This window comes from Rhinolophus sinicus, linkage group LG10, assembly GCF_036562045.2.
Source record: "Rhinolophus sinicus isolate RSC01 linkage group LG10, ASM3656204v1, whole genome shotgun sequence".
Classification (NCBI taxonomy): Eukaryota; Metazoa; Chordata; class Mammalia; order Chiroptera; family Rhinolophidae; genus Rhinolophus; species Rhinolophus sinicus.
The window spans coordinates 12283629-12297648 of record NC_133759.1 but is presented as its reverse complement, the minus strand read 5'-3'; the positions used below and the strand labels follow the sequence as shown (position 1 = coordinate 12297648).

The 14020-nt window shown below is 44.6% G+C and overlaps 1 protein-coding gene across 1 annotated transcript in view; it reads left to right on the top strand.

Moving 5' to 3' along the window:
• LOC109445311 (uncharacterized) overlaps positions 1 to 13975 on the top strand; it is a 33311-nt gene extending 19336 nt beyond the window's left edge. Inside the window, 6 exon segments of the mRNA XM_074312878.1 lie at positions 1004 to 1172; positions 1267 to 1279; positions 1759 to 1844; positions 6353 to 6479; positions 7069 to 7173; positions 8475 to 13975. Coding sequence (XP_074168979.1) covers positions 1004 to 1172; positions 1267 to 1279; positions 1759 to 1844; positions 6353 to 6479; positions 7069 to 7173; positions 8475 to 9532 — 1558 coding nt within the window. The 3' untranslated portion in view covers positions 9533 to 13975.
• The last annotated feature ends 45 nt before the right edge of the window (positions 13976 to 14020 follow it).

The following is a 14020-nucleotide window of genomic DNA, read 5'->3' as shown; positions in this document are numbered from 1 at the left end:
CCAAAGTGAGGCTGTCACTTATTAGCTGATTTCCAGAATATGCATATTCACCCAAAGTTGCATCAATTAACGTCAATTAACTGCAGTTACTTGTTTGTGACTTGGGATTTCGGTCAAAGAACAGTTTTTTCCATTCTTGAATATGGAAAACAAGTGTTTTCTCTCTTTTCTTCCATCAGCCAAACCTGCAGTAGAGACTGTAAGAGATTATCCAGATCTTTATTTGTGGAGCTATGATTCAGCCAATGTTTACATTTAAGTTATTTAAGTACCAGTGACCAGGCAACAAGAACAAAAAAAGCTCTAAATTACAGAATTTTTGTAAGTTATTGGAAAAAGCTAAACACAGGACATTTAGGGCATCCTGCCAAAGTCAAGACAGGACAAAATCATTTAGTACAGGACAGAATCACATCCAGTATATACAGGATGCCTAGCAAACTTAGTCACCGTTATTTTGGTTGTTAAATAGATCTGCCTCCAAAGGTCCCACGTCTAGGTCCTGGGTAGGAGAGGGATTTAAAAAGGCAGGAGGAAATCATGGTTTTCCTAAGAGCTGCCCAGCCTGGGACCCAAGCTGGAGTCTTGGCCTGGGCATCTAAGAGATGACACAACAGGAGCCATTCTCCCCACACCTGCACAGCCCAGGTGACCCAGGGGATAAAGGCGGTCGACAGCTGATGGGACAGTCCCTTAACGGGGCCCCACCTGAGTCTAGAGGCCGAGGTCTGAATAGAGCGAGTCTGCATCAGTGCCGTGACACCACAGTCCCACAAGCAAATTCCAGCGGTCCCGGCGGAGGCACCAACCAATAGCCAGTGAGGACGCAGGCAGAAGCCCCGCAACCCCGCCCCTTCCGCGGGGCGGGCCGGGTCACGTGGGGCCAGGCCGCGGAGACCACTGAGATGGGCAGCCTCCGGGCGGCCTAGAGGGGTGCTGGGCGCGCGCGCTCACTTCCGCGTCGGCTTTTAGCCGCCGCTTCTCGGTGTTCGTGTTCCGGAAGGGAGAGTGGGGGTTCCTGCGAGTTCTACGTGCCAGGTCCGGCCGGTGCCGGCCTCCTCGCTTTCCCTGGCGGCTCGTCAGCATCCCTGCCCCTGCACTCGGTCTCAGTGCTGGCTCCCTCCCCCGTGACCCAGAGCTCCAGCGTCTGGGCCTTGCAGAAGCCGCCCGAGGTGGCTGCACGGCCTTCTAGAGCCTTAGTCCAGCCAGCCCCCTGTCCACCGAGGCCTGGTCCTCCTTTCTACCCTAAAGAATTTGGCCCAACAGGTTCCTGCGCCCGGTACTGACGTTTCTGTTTGGGGTCTCCCTGGGTGGAGGTCCTGGAGGGGGTCTCGGTCAGCATCACTCACTGGAACATTGAGTTTTTACTCTTAACCCGCATCCAGCCTTCCCGGTCCCTGCGCTCCAGGGGGACCTTTTTTGGGGTCAATGTCATGGTCTCTATAAGCTCTTTTGTAAGTTTGTTCAGACCCAACACTGTAGGGACAGGGTTTGTCTTGGATCCCTCAGTGCGCCCCGTGCGAATGGGCTTAGGACCGCCTTCGAACTGAGCAGGCACATGGATTGGAGGACCAGGCAGAGCAGTTCACCAAGAGGTTGCGGGCTATCAGCCAGAAGGGGGCCTGGTAGAGTCTCCTACCAGTGCTGGAAAAGAGGAGACTGGGAAGGCCATAGGCGGCGTGGATCTCTCAGTCCGCCCCGTGTGAAGTGGGTGATGCAGGACAGGGCCCATTGCACTCATGGCTTTTCTTCTCTTAGCTTCTAAGGTCCTTGTTTTTCCAAACCCAGAAGACAGTGCATGAAGCCAGGGGACATCAGCCATGCTCCAAACAACTTGGCCTCAGGTGAGCTGAGCTTCCTTTCAGTCTTTTGAAAATCACATGAGCTCTCAGGGAATCAGGAAAGGACCAAGAAGGCCTCACTTGGCCAGGCTCTGGTTTCCTCTTTGAGTCTATCTTTAGGGCTATGCCTTGTAAATACATGGTGGAGGAAATGAGAGTTTTGTGTATAGAGAGTGATGAATTTGGGTGTGTATGTTTAAGTGGAAAAGGGGGATCCAAGCCAAGAAATTCTCCCTGAAGGTGGAAATCCAGATCTTGTTCTACACAGAAAGTCACTTACTGAGATCAGAGAAATTCTTCATTGAAGAGGTTGCCCCACAAATTGGAGCTGTGTCCCAGAGAGACCAGCAGGGTTCTTTGCGTACGTACTTTCTAAATGCTAGGTGCATAGCGTTGAATAATGCACACAAGTGCCCTTTTCTCATGCAGGAGTGTGGTCCACAGCCAGCGTGCATATCACCTGGAAGCCCCTTAGACCTGCAAATTCTTGGGCCTCACCTTGGACTCAGAATCAGACTGGGGAGGAGGATACATGGGTTTAGGACTCTGTTGTCAACAGCTCTGCAGGTGATTCTTATGTGCCTTCTCAAATTTGAGAAGAACTGAAGAAGCTGCCTCCATGTTACCCTCATGGAGGGTAACATGAGGTTGAGACCTTGAGGATGAGATTGGAACAGTCTTGGAAACTACTGTGGAGATGGTCCAGAGAAAAGGACGGAGAAGGCCCTGGAGTGGGGAAAAGCTGGGTGTGCTCCAGAAATGGGGCGAGGCCAGAGAACGTGGGTCTGTGGGAGGCAGGGGAAGTAGGTACGTGACTTGTAGGTTACTGTGAAGACTTGGCTTCTCTTCTGGCCTCACCAGGAAGCACTAGCAGATTTTAAGCAGGGGAGGTGACGTGGTGGGATGTATGTATTAAAAAGGGTTTCCAGCCCTTGGCTGGAAGTTAGTTATAGAAGGGTGTTGGTCAATTAGTTGCACATTGCAGACCAGCGAAGAGATTAAGCATTGTCCTTTTGTTAGGTAGACTTTAGTTTTTAGAGAAGTTGTAGGTTCATGGCAAAAGTGAGCAGATAAACAGAGTTCCCATGTGCTTCCTGCCCTTACACGTGCACAGCCTTCCTCATTATCAACATTCCCTATTAGAGGGGGCCATTAGTTACAACTGATGAACCTACATTGACACGTTATAATCACCCACAGTTCATAGTTTGCATTAGGGTTCACTGTTGGTATTGTGCAGTCTGTGGGTTACAAGTGTGTAATGATGTGTACCTACCATTATGGTATCATACAGAGTATTTTCACAGCCCTGAAATCCTCTGTGCTCTGCCTGTTTATCCCACCCTCCCTGGCAACCAGTCATCTTTTTAACTAGATACATAGTTTTGCCTTTTTCAGAATGTCATATAGTTGGAACTATACAGTATGTAACCTTTTCAGGCTGGTTTCTTTCACTTAGTCATATTCATTTAAGGTTCGCCTATGACTTTTCATGGCTTGATAGCTTCTTTTTTTTTTTTTTTTAAGATTTTTTTTGTTGGGGAAGGGGAACAGGACTTTATTGGGGAACAGTGTGTACTTCCAGGACTTTTTTCCAAGTCAAGTTGTTGTCCTTTCAGTGTTAGTTGTGGAGGGTGCAGCTCAGCTCCTGGTCCAGTAGCCATAGTTAGTTGCAGGGGGCACAGCCCACCCTCCCTTGTGGCAGTTGAACCGGCAACCTTGTGGTTGAGAGGACGCGCTCCAACCAACTGAGCCATCCTGGAGCTCAGCGGCAGCTCAGCTCAAGGTGCCGTGTTCAATCTTAGTTGCAGGGGGCGCTGCCCACCATCCCTTGTGGGACTCGAGGAATTGAACTGGCAACCTTGTGGGTTGAGAGTCCACTGGCCCATGTGGGAATTGAACCGGCAGCCTTCGGAGTTAGGAGCACGGAGCTCTAACCGCCTGAGCCACTGGGCCGGCCCAGCTTATTTCTTTGCAATGCTGAATAATATTGCATTGTCTAGATGGACCACATTATTCATCAGTTATGAATAAAGCTGATGTAAACATCTGTGAACAGGTTTTTGTGTGGACTTAAATTTTCAGTTCATTTGGGAAGATACCAAGGAGAGTGATTACTGGATCATATGGTAACAGTATATTTAGTTTTGTAAGAAACTGCCAAACTGTCTTCCAAAGTAGCTGTGCCATTTTTGCACTCCCACCTGCATGAATGAAAGTTCCTGTTGCTCCACATCCTCACCAGCATTTGGTGGTGTCAGTGTTGTAGATTTTGGCCTTTCTAGCAGGTGTGTTATTATTTTAATTTGCGTATTACTGGTGACATGATACAGACCATCTTCTTTCTCCTATGTCTGTTTGCCATCTGTATGTCTTTGATGAAGTATTTTGCCCATTTTTTAATGGGGTTGTTTGCTTTGTTATTGTTGAGTTTTAAGAGTTCTTTGTTTACTTTCGGTGACAGTCCTTTATCAGACCTGTCTTTTCAAATATTTTCTCCCAGTCTGTGGCTTGTCTTCTCATTTTCTCAAAATGTTGTCCTTTTAAGGTAGGGTTTAATTTCCCCTCATTTCTTTAAAAAAAAAATTGTTTTCTTCAAAAACATTCTTGGCTAGTCTTTCACACTTACTTTTTCAGATAACTTTAAATAATCCCCTATTCCTGGATAAATCTTACTGGTTTTGTTTTGTTTTGGTGGGGGAATGGATTTTATTGAATTCATAGACAAAATGGGAGATAATTGACTTTTTACAAATTTGATTCTTCCCAATCAGAAACACTACATGTTCCAATGTATTCAGTTCTTTTTTGGTTTATTTTAAGAAACATTCAATTTTCTTCATCTTGGTCTTGCACATTTTTGTTAGGTCTATTCTTAGCTATCTTTATATGACTGACATCTTACTTTTCTCTCATTTCATCTTCTAATTGTTTATGATGGTATTTAGGAAAGTTAATGATTTTAGTTTACTTATTCTATAAACACCTAGCTAACGAATGATTTTGTCAATTTTAAATGTTTTCCATTTATTCTCTGGATGCTTGGATATTTTTAGGCAGATACAGTCAGCCCTCTGTATTTGCTGGTTCTACATCCACATAGTCAACCAACTGTGGTTCGAAAATATTTGAAAAAAAGTTACATTGTAGCTGACATGTACTCTGCAGTTAGACCACTAATGGTGGTGTCTGTACCGAACATGCACTTTTTTCCTTATCATTGTTCTCTGAACAATATAATGTAACAACTATTTACATAGCATTTACATTGTGTTAGGTATCGTAAGTAATCAAGCGATGATTTAAAGTATATGGGAGGATGTATGTAGATGATACGGGAATACTACGCCCTTTTATAAAAGGGATTTGAGCATCCATGGATTTTGGCATCTGCGGGGAGTCCTAGAACCGATCCCCCTGGATACTAGGGACGGCTATAGTTATTTCATCCACAAAGCTAAGGTGTTTATGTTTATTGCTTTCCTATATTTATGCTCCTTTTCCATTCTTTCACAGGAAGTAGAACCACAGCTCTTGGTAAATTACCAGCCATCAATTTTAATGGATATGCTCTGGCATTTTACTGTTAGGGTGGTGTTTGCTGTTGTTCTCTGATTCTTGTCATAAATTGAAAAACATTTTATTTGTGGCCAAACCGTTTTTGAAATTAATTCTTTCAGCAAATTGAGATGAAGCATCGACTCTACCAGGCACTGTCTGTGTGCTTGTGAGCCAGTTATGAGCAACACAGAATTCTTGCCTCGTGGACTTACATTCTGGTGGGGGGAGAGCGACAATAACAAGTATTAGTTCCCTTCACTCTTGGGAAAGATGAAGATGGTCCCACGGGGAAGCCGAGAGGGGCACACCTCGGCAGGTGGGATGGATCTGTGCCCAGAGACAGGACACTGCCAACCTTCTTTGAAGGCTTGAATAGGCAGGCTGTAGGTTTCCTTCAGCAGAGCTGGCTTTCTGATAAAGTAAGATGGTATAAAAAGAAATTTGCAAAATGCGGGGAAGCTTTTTGAGGTGTGGCTCCTTTGCTCACAGTGGAAGATGGTGGGGAAGGAGAAGAGGGCTGTGTGTGTATACTTTAGAGGGGTTGAGATAGGATGAGTGGCAGCTGCCTTCAGTGGTTAGTGTATAGAAAATGAGGTGACCAGGTGATGGAGTACATGAGGGTAGGAGGTGCCAGAGGGACAGCTGGTGAGTTGGAGACATAGGGGTTGATGCAGTTACCAGGCAGAGAGCCCCAGATGCCAGGCTCTGAGTTTGGGATGACAGTTGGGGCCCCAGAGCTGAGCAGATGGGAGAGTGTTGGGGTGCTGCATTCGGAATTGGGAACACTGGCTGAGGGCTGGGGTACAGGGTGGTGTTCTTGATAAAACAGACCTTCCACAAGGCTCAGAGTTGGGGACCCCGGCAGGTCCATCTCTTGTGGCAGGCCCATCTGGAGCTCAGGCTGCCCCCTTCTCCTCACTCAGCACTTGAGCAGGAACCTGTTGTTTCAGGAGTCAGTGACCTTTGAGGATGTGGCCGTGTACTTCACCCAGAATCAGTGGGCCAGCCTGGAGCCTGTGCAGAGGGCCCTGTACAGGGAGGTGATGCTGGAGAATTATGCAAATGTGGCTTCCCTGGGTAAGGTCTCTTGTCAGTGGCCCTTTGTGATAGTTGGGCGTCTTCTCAGATACTCTGGGGATTCTGGTAGCCCGTAGGTTTGATGACCTCAGGGGGAGTTCTGCAGTCACCGGCCTCTGAAGGTGCCCGGTGGGGAAATCCCTGGCGCCCTTTTGTTTTGAAACTGGACTTCCTTACCTCCCAGGGAAGAGCGTGGCTCTGGGCCCTGATGGGAAGGACTTCCTGGTGCCCAAGGGGAGCCCTGTGTCCCTCGGGTTGTTGCTTCCGTTGTTCTAGGGTTGTGGGCCCTGCCCTAATGGAGGAGTCTCCCAGGGTGTCAGCACGTGCGTCCTTCCCTAGAGGATTTCCCTTCTGAGTCAGAGCAAGGGTGCAGTTTCTTCCCGAGGAGAATGGCTGTCTCTCTGTCCTTCCCTTGGAGCAGTTTGGAGCCCTTCGTCAGAAGCCCTGGCTGGCTGGCTCACTTGGTCTCTTGGGGGTTCCATTTCTCTGTCCTCCCCAACTAGCCCATTGTGGGGTGGGCTGAGAGAGATCTCAGGAAGCTCTCTGGATGTCTCCCTCAACTGTCTGTCTTTTTCTCTTGCTGGAGTAGCATTTCCATTGTCCAAACCTGTTCTGATCTCCCAGCTGGAGAAAGGGGAAGCACCTTGGGGCCCAGATCCCTGGGAAGCAGCGGTTTTGAGAGGCGTCTGTCCAGGTGAGTATGAGAATATAGCTGTCTCTGGTTTTGCCTTCCTGGTTTCCTGGAAATATTTCTTCTGCAGTGGAGAACAAAGCTCCCAGAAGGCAGTGCTTGGTGCACTCCCTGACCTCTACCGAGTTCCAGCCCTGAGCCCAGAAAGACCAGTCCCTGGGAGTGCTTGGCCATGCTGTCTGCATACACACGTGACCATCCTCCCACAGAAGACTGTCACCGAGGGCTCCTAAACCACTTCTCGCTCACCAGTGGAAATAGTTCATTTATGCCAAATTCATGGCAGAGATGTAGCGTTTCAGCCATATTTTAGGAAAAATTTGATTCTGTGGGTCAAAACGACATATTTGTGCCACAGCTATGCATTTTATTTGTAGGCTTTCAGCAATGGAAAAAAATACCTTTAATTTTTTTTTTTTTTTTTTGTTTTTTTAAAGTTCCATACGCCGTAGTCTTTATGTTTACATTCTATTTGTCTTATAGGGGCTATACAGGTGAGGGCAAGAAATATTCCCCCCACATACACACCTAACACATATACACAGCCTAAAATTTCCCTAAGACTATTTACAAGTCCTGGGAGCTTTCGATTACTTGGTTTTCTTTCCTTTTGAAAAAACGTGCCAGGCCTCACTTGTCACACATACTATGATTTTGTAAATAGTGGTTCCTTTAGCAGTAATGCCACCCTGACCTAGAGCTCTCCTTTTCAACTTCTGCTCCTGCTGACTTTCTGAAAGCCATAATCTTTTATTCCAGAATATTATGTGGAGTATTTAAAAATGGAATCATTGTTTAGAATGTAGAATTTGGAGTGGTTTCCTGGCTTCCAGGTGGCGCACTGGGATCCATTGTTTGCTCTCAGTTGTGTTTCCAGCCTGTCCCGCCTCTGATGTCTGAGCAGTGTCACTGGTGTCATTTTCCTCTTCCGGGTCTCTCCCTCTCTCACAAATTTTTTTCCATTTCTGCTGATCTCTCTTATCTTTCCCATTCTTTTTTCTCTTTTTCTCTCCCTCCTGCCTTCTTTCAATTCTTGAAGGTCTCAGTTTGCCCATTTCACCTGCCCTTTTCCCCCCAGTCCTCCTGATGGATGGGAGGCACTTCCTAGTCTGTTTCCGGGGTCATTACTTCTCCAGTTATATGTCATGATTTTTCTTTTTCTCTCTCATCCTCCTATATGGATGCTTATAGCCATTTTATGGGTATATTTAAAACATCACATCATACACGAGAAAATTAGGACCACTGGATCCTCTTTTCCATCCAGCTCAGTAACTCGGGACACTCATGGTTTCTTTGGTCAGGTGGTGAGTCCTGGATCAAGAATGAGGAGCCAACTGTAAAGGAGGAAACCTCTGAAGAAACAGAGTTGCCCGGGGTGCCGGCAGGAGGACTCCTCAGAAACGTTTCTCACCACGTGGACTATAGAAGCAAGGCGACATGGCAGACTTTCAGTCTGAACCCGAATCTGATACTTCGAGGAGGGATGAAGTTCTATGAATGCAAAGAATGTGGGAAAATCTTCAGATACAACTCAAAGCTTATCCGGCATCAGATGAGTCACACGGGGGAGAAGCCCTTCAAATGTAAGGAATGTGGCAAAGCCTTCAAGTCCAGCTATGACTGTATAGTACACGAGAAGAACCACATTGGAGAAGGGCCCTACGAATGTAAGGAGTGTGGCAAAGGTTTGAGTTCCAACACAGCCCTGACTCAGCATCAGCGGATCCACACTGGAGAGAAACCCTACGAATGCAAGGACTGTGGGAAAGCCTTCCGCAGGAGCGCAGCTCATCTCCAGCACCAGAGGCTGCACACGGGGGAGAAACTCTACAAGTGCAAGGAATGTTGGAAAGCCTTCGGTTGTCGGTCTCTCTTTATTGTCCACCAGAGAATTCATACTGGGGAGAAACCCTACCAGTGTAAGGAGTGTGGCAAGGCGTTCACGCAGAAGATCGCCTCCATCCAGCACCAGCGAGTTCACACCGGAGAGAAGCCGTACGAGTGTAAGGTGTGTGGGAAGGCCTTCAAATGGTATGGCAGTTTCGTTCAGCATCAGAAGCTGCACCCCGTGGAGAAGAAGCCCGTCAAGGTTCTCGGGCCGTCCCTGAAGAGTCCCCAGAGCGCCTCGTCAGCCTTTTCTCCGCGGCCTCTCCAGAGTCCGTGCTCAGCTCCGGCTGTGGCTGTGCCCTCACTGACTTTTCCGCGTGCTGTGCTCATTCCCGCCTCTGGGCCTCTGTTCATGCTGCTGCCCACGTCTGGAATACCTTCGTCACCTGTCCAAATAGTGAGAGTCCTCCAGGGTCTTCCTCCCCCTGCGAAGCCTTCTCCAATTATTCTGACCCCTTCTCACCCTTCCTGAGTTTTATCTTGCAACCCCTTGGCCCTCACACCCAGCAAATCTCCAACCTAATTTGAGCTTCGTTTGTAGTTGTCCTCACATTACATGTGTTAAACTGTTTAAGCCTAAACTCCATTGTAATCTATGTCTATTTAAAGACTGTGCTTATATGATTTATTCTCTTTTCTTCTGGGTAGAAAACGGAAATGCTTGACCTCTGCATTGGCCCCTTTCAGGCTTGAACAATAGTGGCTGTATCTGCGTCGTATCTGCTGGTTTTAGAAACGCTAGCGGGACACTTTGGTATGTTAGAGAAGTTTGAGACAGAGGACATCCCCGTACTAGGCCGCTGTGATGAGCGAGAAGCAGCCGCGAGAAACGGAGGAGGCATTCTCTAGAGAATTAGGATAAACCTCCAACGACAGACTTAGACACTGAGCAGACAGTTTAGTGGATGGAGGTGGTGTGTTAATGCAGATGAAGTTGCGTTGACTTGGGCGCGGATTGCGGAGGATTTTGTGTATCTGCAAAAGATCATGCGAAACAACCAGTGGAAAATAATCAGTGTGCAGTGATACTCATTTCCATGATCAATACCAATCGTGTCTCTAACACAGCGTTTTTCTTTAGTTTTGCTCTTGATGTTTAGATTTTTTTTTTTAACTTTGGTTTCCTAAGTGAATGTATAACAATGCATTCATCTTTGTTCTCTCTGCCGTGTAAGTTTTTCTTGGTGAGAATTCTGGTTTTCCGTTTGCAAGCACTGGCTTCTACATTTTGTTTTCTCTAGACAGTAGGAATTATAGCAATGAATTTGGCAAATTACTAAAGAAATAGGAGCAACAGTGTAAAGCCAACTTGAGAGACATCGGAGTAAGTTTGTAAAATTGTTTGTAAGGAATAAAGGAGGCTGTGAGCTGGTTAATGGTTACGCTTATGTGATAGGTTAGTGCAGTGGAATTTTGGGTTGCCCTTGCTTTTGACCTTGATGAGGCTCTTTTACAACTATGCAAAGGACTGTGAAGGAATTCTTGGAAAAAGAATTTAAGTTCATTATTAGCATTAATGTAAAGTAAATCCTCAAGCATTGATGAGAAGGGCTGTCCATTTTTTTGTTTTGTGTTTGTTATCTAGATGTTTGTCTATGGCATTTAACAGAAAAACCTTTAAATGAGTGCTTCTTAAACTTGAATAACCTGGTGTGCCGCATAACCTTGTGTAAAAAGACTAATTTTCTGACCTAACTCAGAAATCCTGATTTTGGGTATCTGTGGGGATGCTCAGACCTTCAGCGTGGACCATGCGTTGAGAGAGGTGCGTGAAGCAGGAACTGCCCGTGGGCTGTTTGCAGGCCTCCAATTGATAAAGGGTTCAGGTGGGACTGGCTCGTTTCACAATGGATCTCCAGGAGACAGACGTCTAAAAGTAGTGTGGGTGGTGTCAGGGCAGAAGAGAGAAAAATGAACATTGGCCTGTAGGGAAAGAAAGAAAGGTGCAGAGAGGTGTGCCCTGGCCTCTGAAGAATTCTGAGGTCTCCACTGCTACGAGGGTTGTGGGTTTCACATTGGCCACCTTTTGCTATTTATTTGCTTGTTGGCTGAAGTAATGAGGGCACTTTTTTTCTCATGTAAAGTTACTACACTTGAAAATAGCTCTTGGGTTCAAGAGCACAAAACGGATGTTCCAGATGATTGAGAACAGTGAGAGCAGGACAGCACATAGCAGTGGCCAAAGGTGGTGCTCAGAGCAGTGTTTACAGTTTTGGATGCATTCTTTAGAAAATGAATTTGAAGGCTTGCGATTCAGAAAGCTGGGGGTGTTGTTTGGTGGTGCGAAACAAAAAAAAGTAAGAAAAAAAATTAACACAAGCAAACAGGCCGAAAGAAAATCCAAAACAAACTGAGCAGAAATAAGTTATACACCAAGAGTTTTGGGTAAAGATGATGGTTGAATATGTCAGCATTCACACCCTCCTGAAATCCCACTAAAGCAGTCAAGAGATTACAAAGTAAAGGCATAAACTCACAAGGACAATAAGGATGGTATTTTGGAAGCTCAAAAGCAAGTGAGAGTTGTACCTCTCGGCAGACCTGAGAAGGGTGCATCCTACGCCACACTGGGGGAAGCTGAACAGCCATCCTGTGTGGTGGAACCCCCAAAAAGGCTTAGGAACTGAAGATTTGGGTATCTCTGGAAGTATGGAGTGCCAGTGGGGCTAAGAACAGAACTGGCTAAAAAGTCTTTGGAAACACTCAGAGCCTCAGGGCACCTCTTATCCCACTAGTCTCTAGAGCAGTTAGACAGGTATTTTGGAGGAGGTAGGGGCACCGCAATGAATGCTACGTCCTCTCCCTCGCCCTCTGACCTTCGTGGATCCGGGAGGTCAATATCAGCATTAGTTTTTGCCAATGAATTTATCAATTCAAAGCAATTCCAATCAAAATGTCAAGGTGTGTGTGTGTGTGAGAGAGAGAGAGAGAGACCTGACAAGCTCATTCTAAAATGTATATAGATGAGCAAAGAACAAAGACTAGCTATGACAACTTTGAAGAAAGAGGCGGAAGATTGTGTGCTGCCAAACATTAAGTATTGTGAACATCACAAACAGCAAAACCCAAAAAATCCAAGTTATATATAAAAAAAATGGATACACCGGAATTAGATTTGTATAAATTAAGAAATCTATACTGTTTAAGAATATACATATTTTGTGCAAAAGTATACACCTACAAAATGCAAAATTAGTGAATTAGAGATCAAGCATCAGTAGCATATGCTGAGAAAATACGAAAGAGATTTCTGTCCCTCTGCTACCTCCTGTCTTCTCTTCCTACTATTTTCATCCTATTTTCAAATGCCAGGAACACAGGCCCAAATGCTGCCCACCAGCTGTTCAACACCCTCTACCTTTGCCACTCATTTCTTGTCTGAAAGTAAGCAATAGAAGTCATATACTTTGTTTTTAAAATATTGTGAATTAATGATTCTCAAAGTACTTTATAAAATATGGTCTCTTAACATCCCTGTAAGTAGATCAGTACTAACATGTTATTTCATGGCTATCCGGAAAGAAATCATGGAACTTGCTTTAACCTGAAAATCCTATCGTTTTGAAAGCCAGATGATTGAATATATTGCTAAAGAAAATATTTTGAAAGTTTTATTACATGAAGCTCAATTTTAAGGCTGGCTCATATCTTTCTCCTAAATGAATCAGTAATCAATGGTACAATTTCATTTCCGCAGATGTACTTACTAGTTACAATGGATTTGTGGTATTACAGGAAATTTTAATTGGCCCAAAAGTTTCAATTTACTCCACTTTGCTATCTTTACAAGAACACCCGTCAATTTTAGTAATGCTAAAAATAGATACGTTCCCGGTACTGTTTAACATTCCATATTTAAGCACAATGCATTGCAAGTTAGCTTTTCTGTCTAAGGTTTGTGTAGAAAGAAACTCCAGGGATGGTAGATGACCTTGCTCAAGGTCACGGTGGTCTGTTGATGCCCACTTTCATCTCTGATGTTAACTTTCTAAGAAAAACAGTCTCAAGTATAGCAGGAGTTTTCAGTGTATCATGTAATTACATACAATGGGGTAGATTTTTCTTCTTTCTTGCTGTTGTTTTGCATGCAATCTTAGCAGTTTAGTTGTAATTTGTTCCTCAGTGACTACTAGCAAATTGGTTAATTATACAAGGAGTTATGTCCATTAGATTGTAAAAGTGTAAATAATGAGTTTCAAATGTGAAAGCAGCAGAATCTGAAACCAAATTGTTCTTGTTCCTGAGATGGGAGGTTCTGTTTACAGCCATTGTCTGCTGGCAATAGGGCAATTTTCTTGTACTTTTCAAGTCTCTCATTTTTTAATAAATAAGCTGCCTAATTGTTTTATAAACAATTGAGGTGTCTACATCATTTGAATAGATTGTCTGCTTTTAACCTCTTGACCATAGTGGCTTTTAAATTTAATTAAAATTTAAAAATTTAAAATTTAAAATTCAAAATTGAAAAATTTAAAAATTTTCTACTTATAAAAGAAATACATGCTTAGAGCAAAATTTTACCTAGATCAGTACCTAGGTCTGAATTTCACCACTTTTAATACTTTGCTGTACACACAAACACACACAATTACACACACATGTACATGCATGCACACATATATACATGTTCTATCACAGACTCCTTTTTTTGGCAGCAGATTATCATGTCCACGTCCTAGTCAACAAGTAATATATAATATTTTTATAGCTGCATAATATTACGTTGCATGGATTTATAGTCTTTACATAACCAGTCTTTTATTGAATATTTAGGATATTTCCATTTTGAACCTCTTTTAAGTACTTTGATGAACCTGGTACATACATGATTGACACAGCCATGATTTACTGTATTTTAAGTTTATTTCTACAAATATTTTGAAAATAAAAGAAATGGAATATTTCTGATACACTAGGGTTCTCTTATTCTTCCCCTCCTTATTTCCCTCTTTCATTGTTT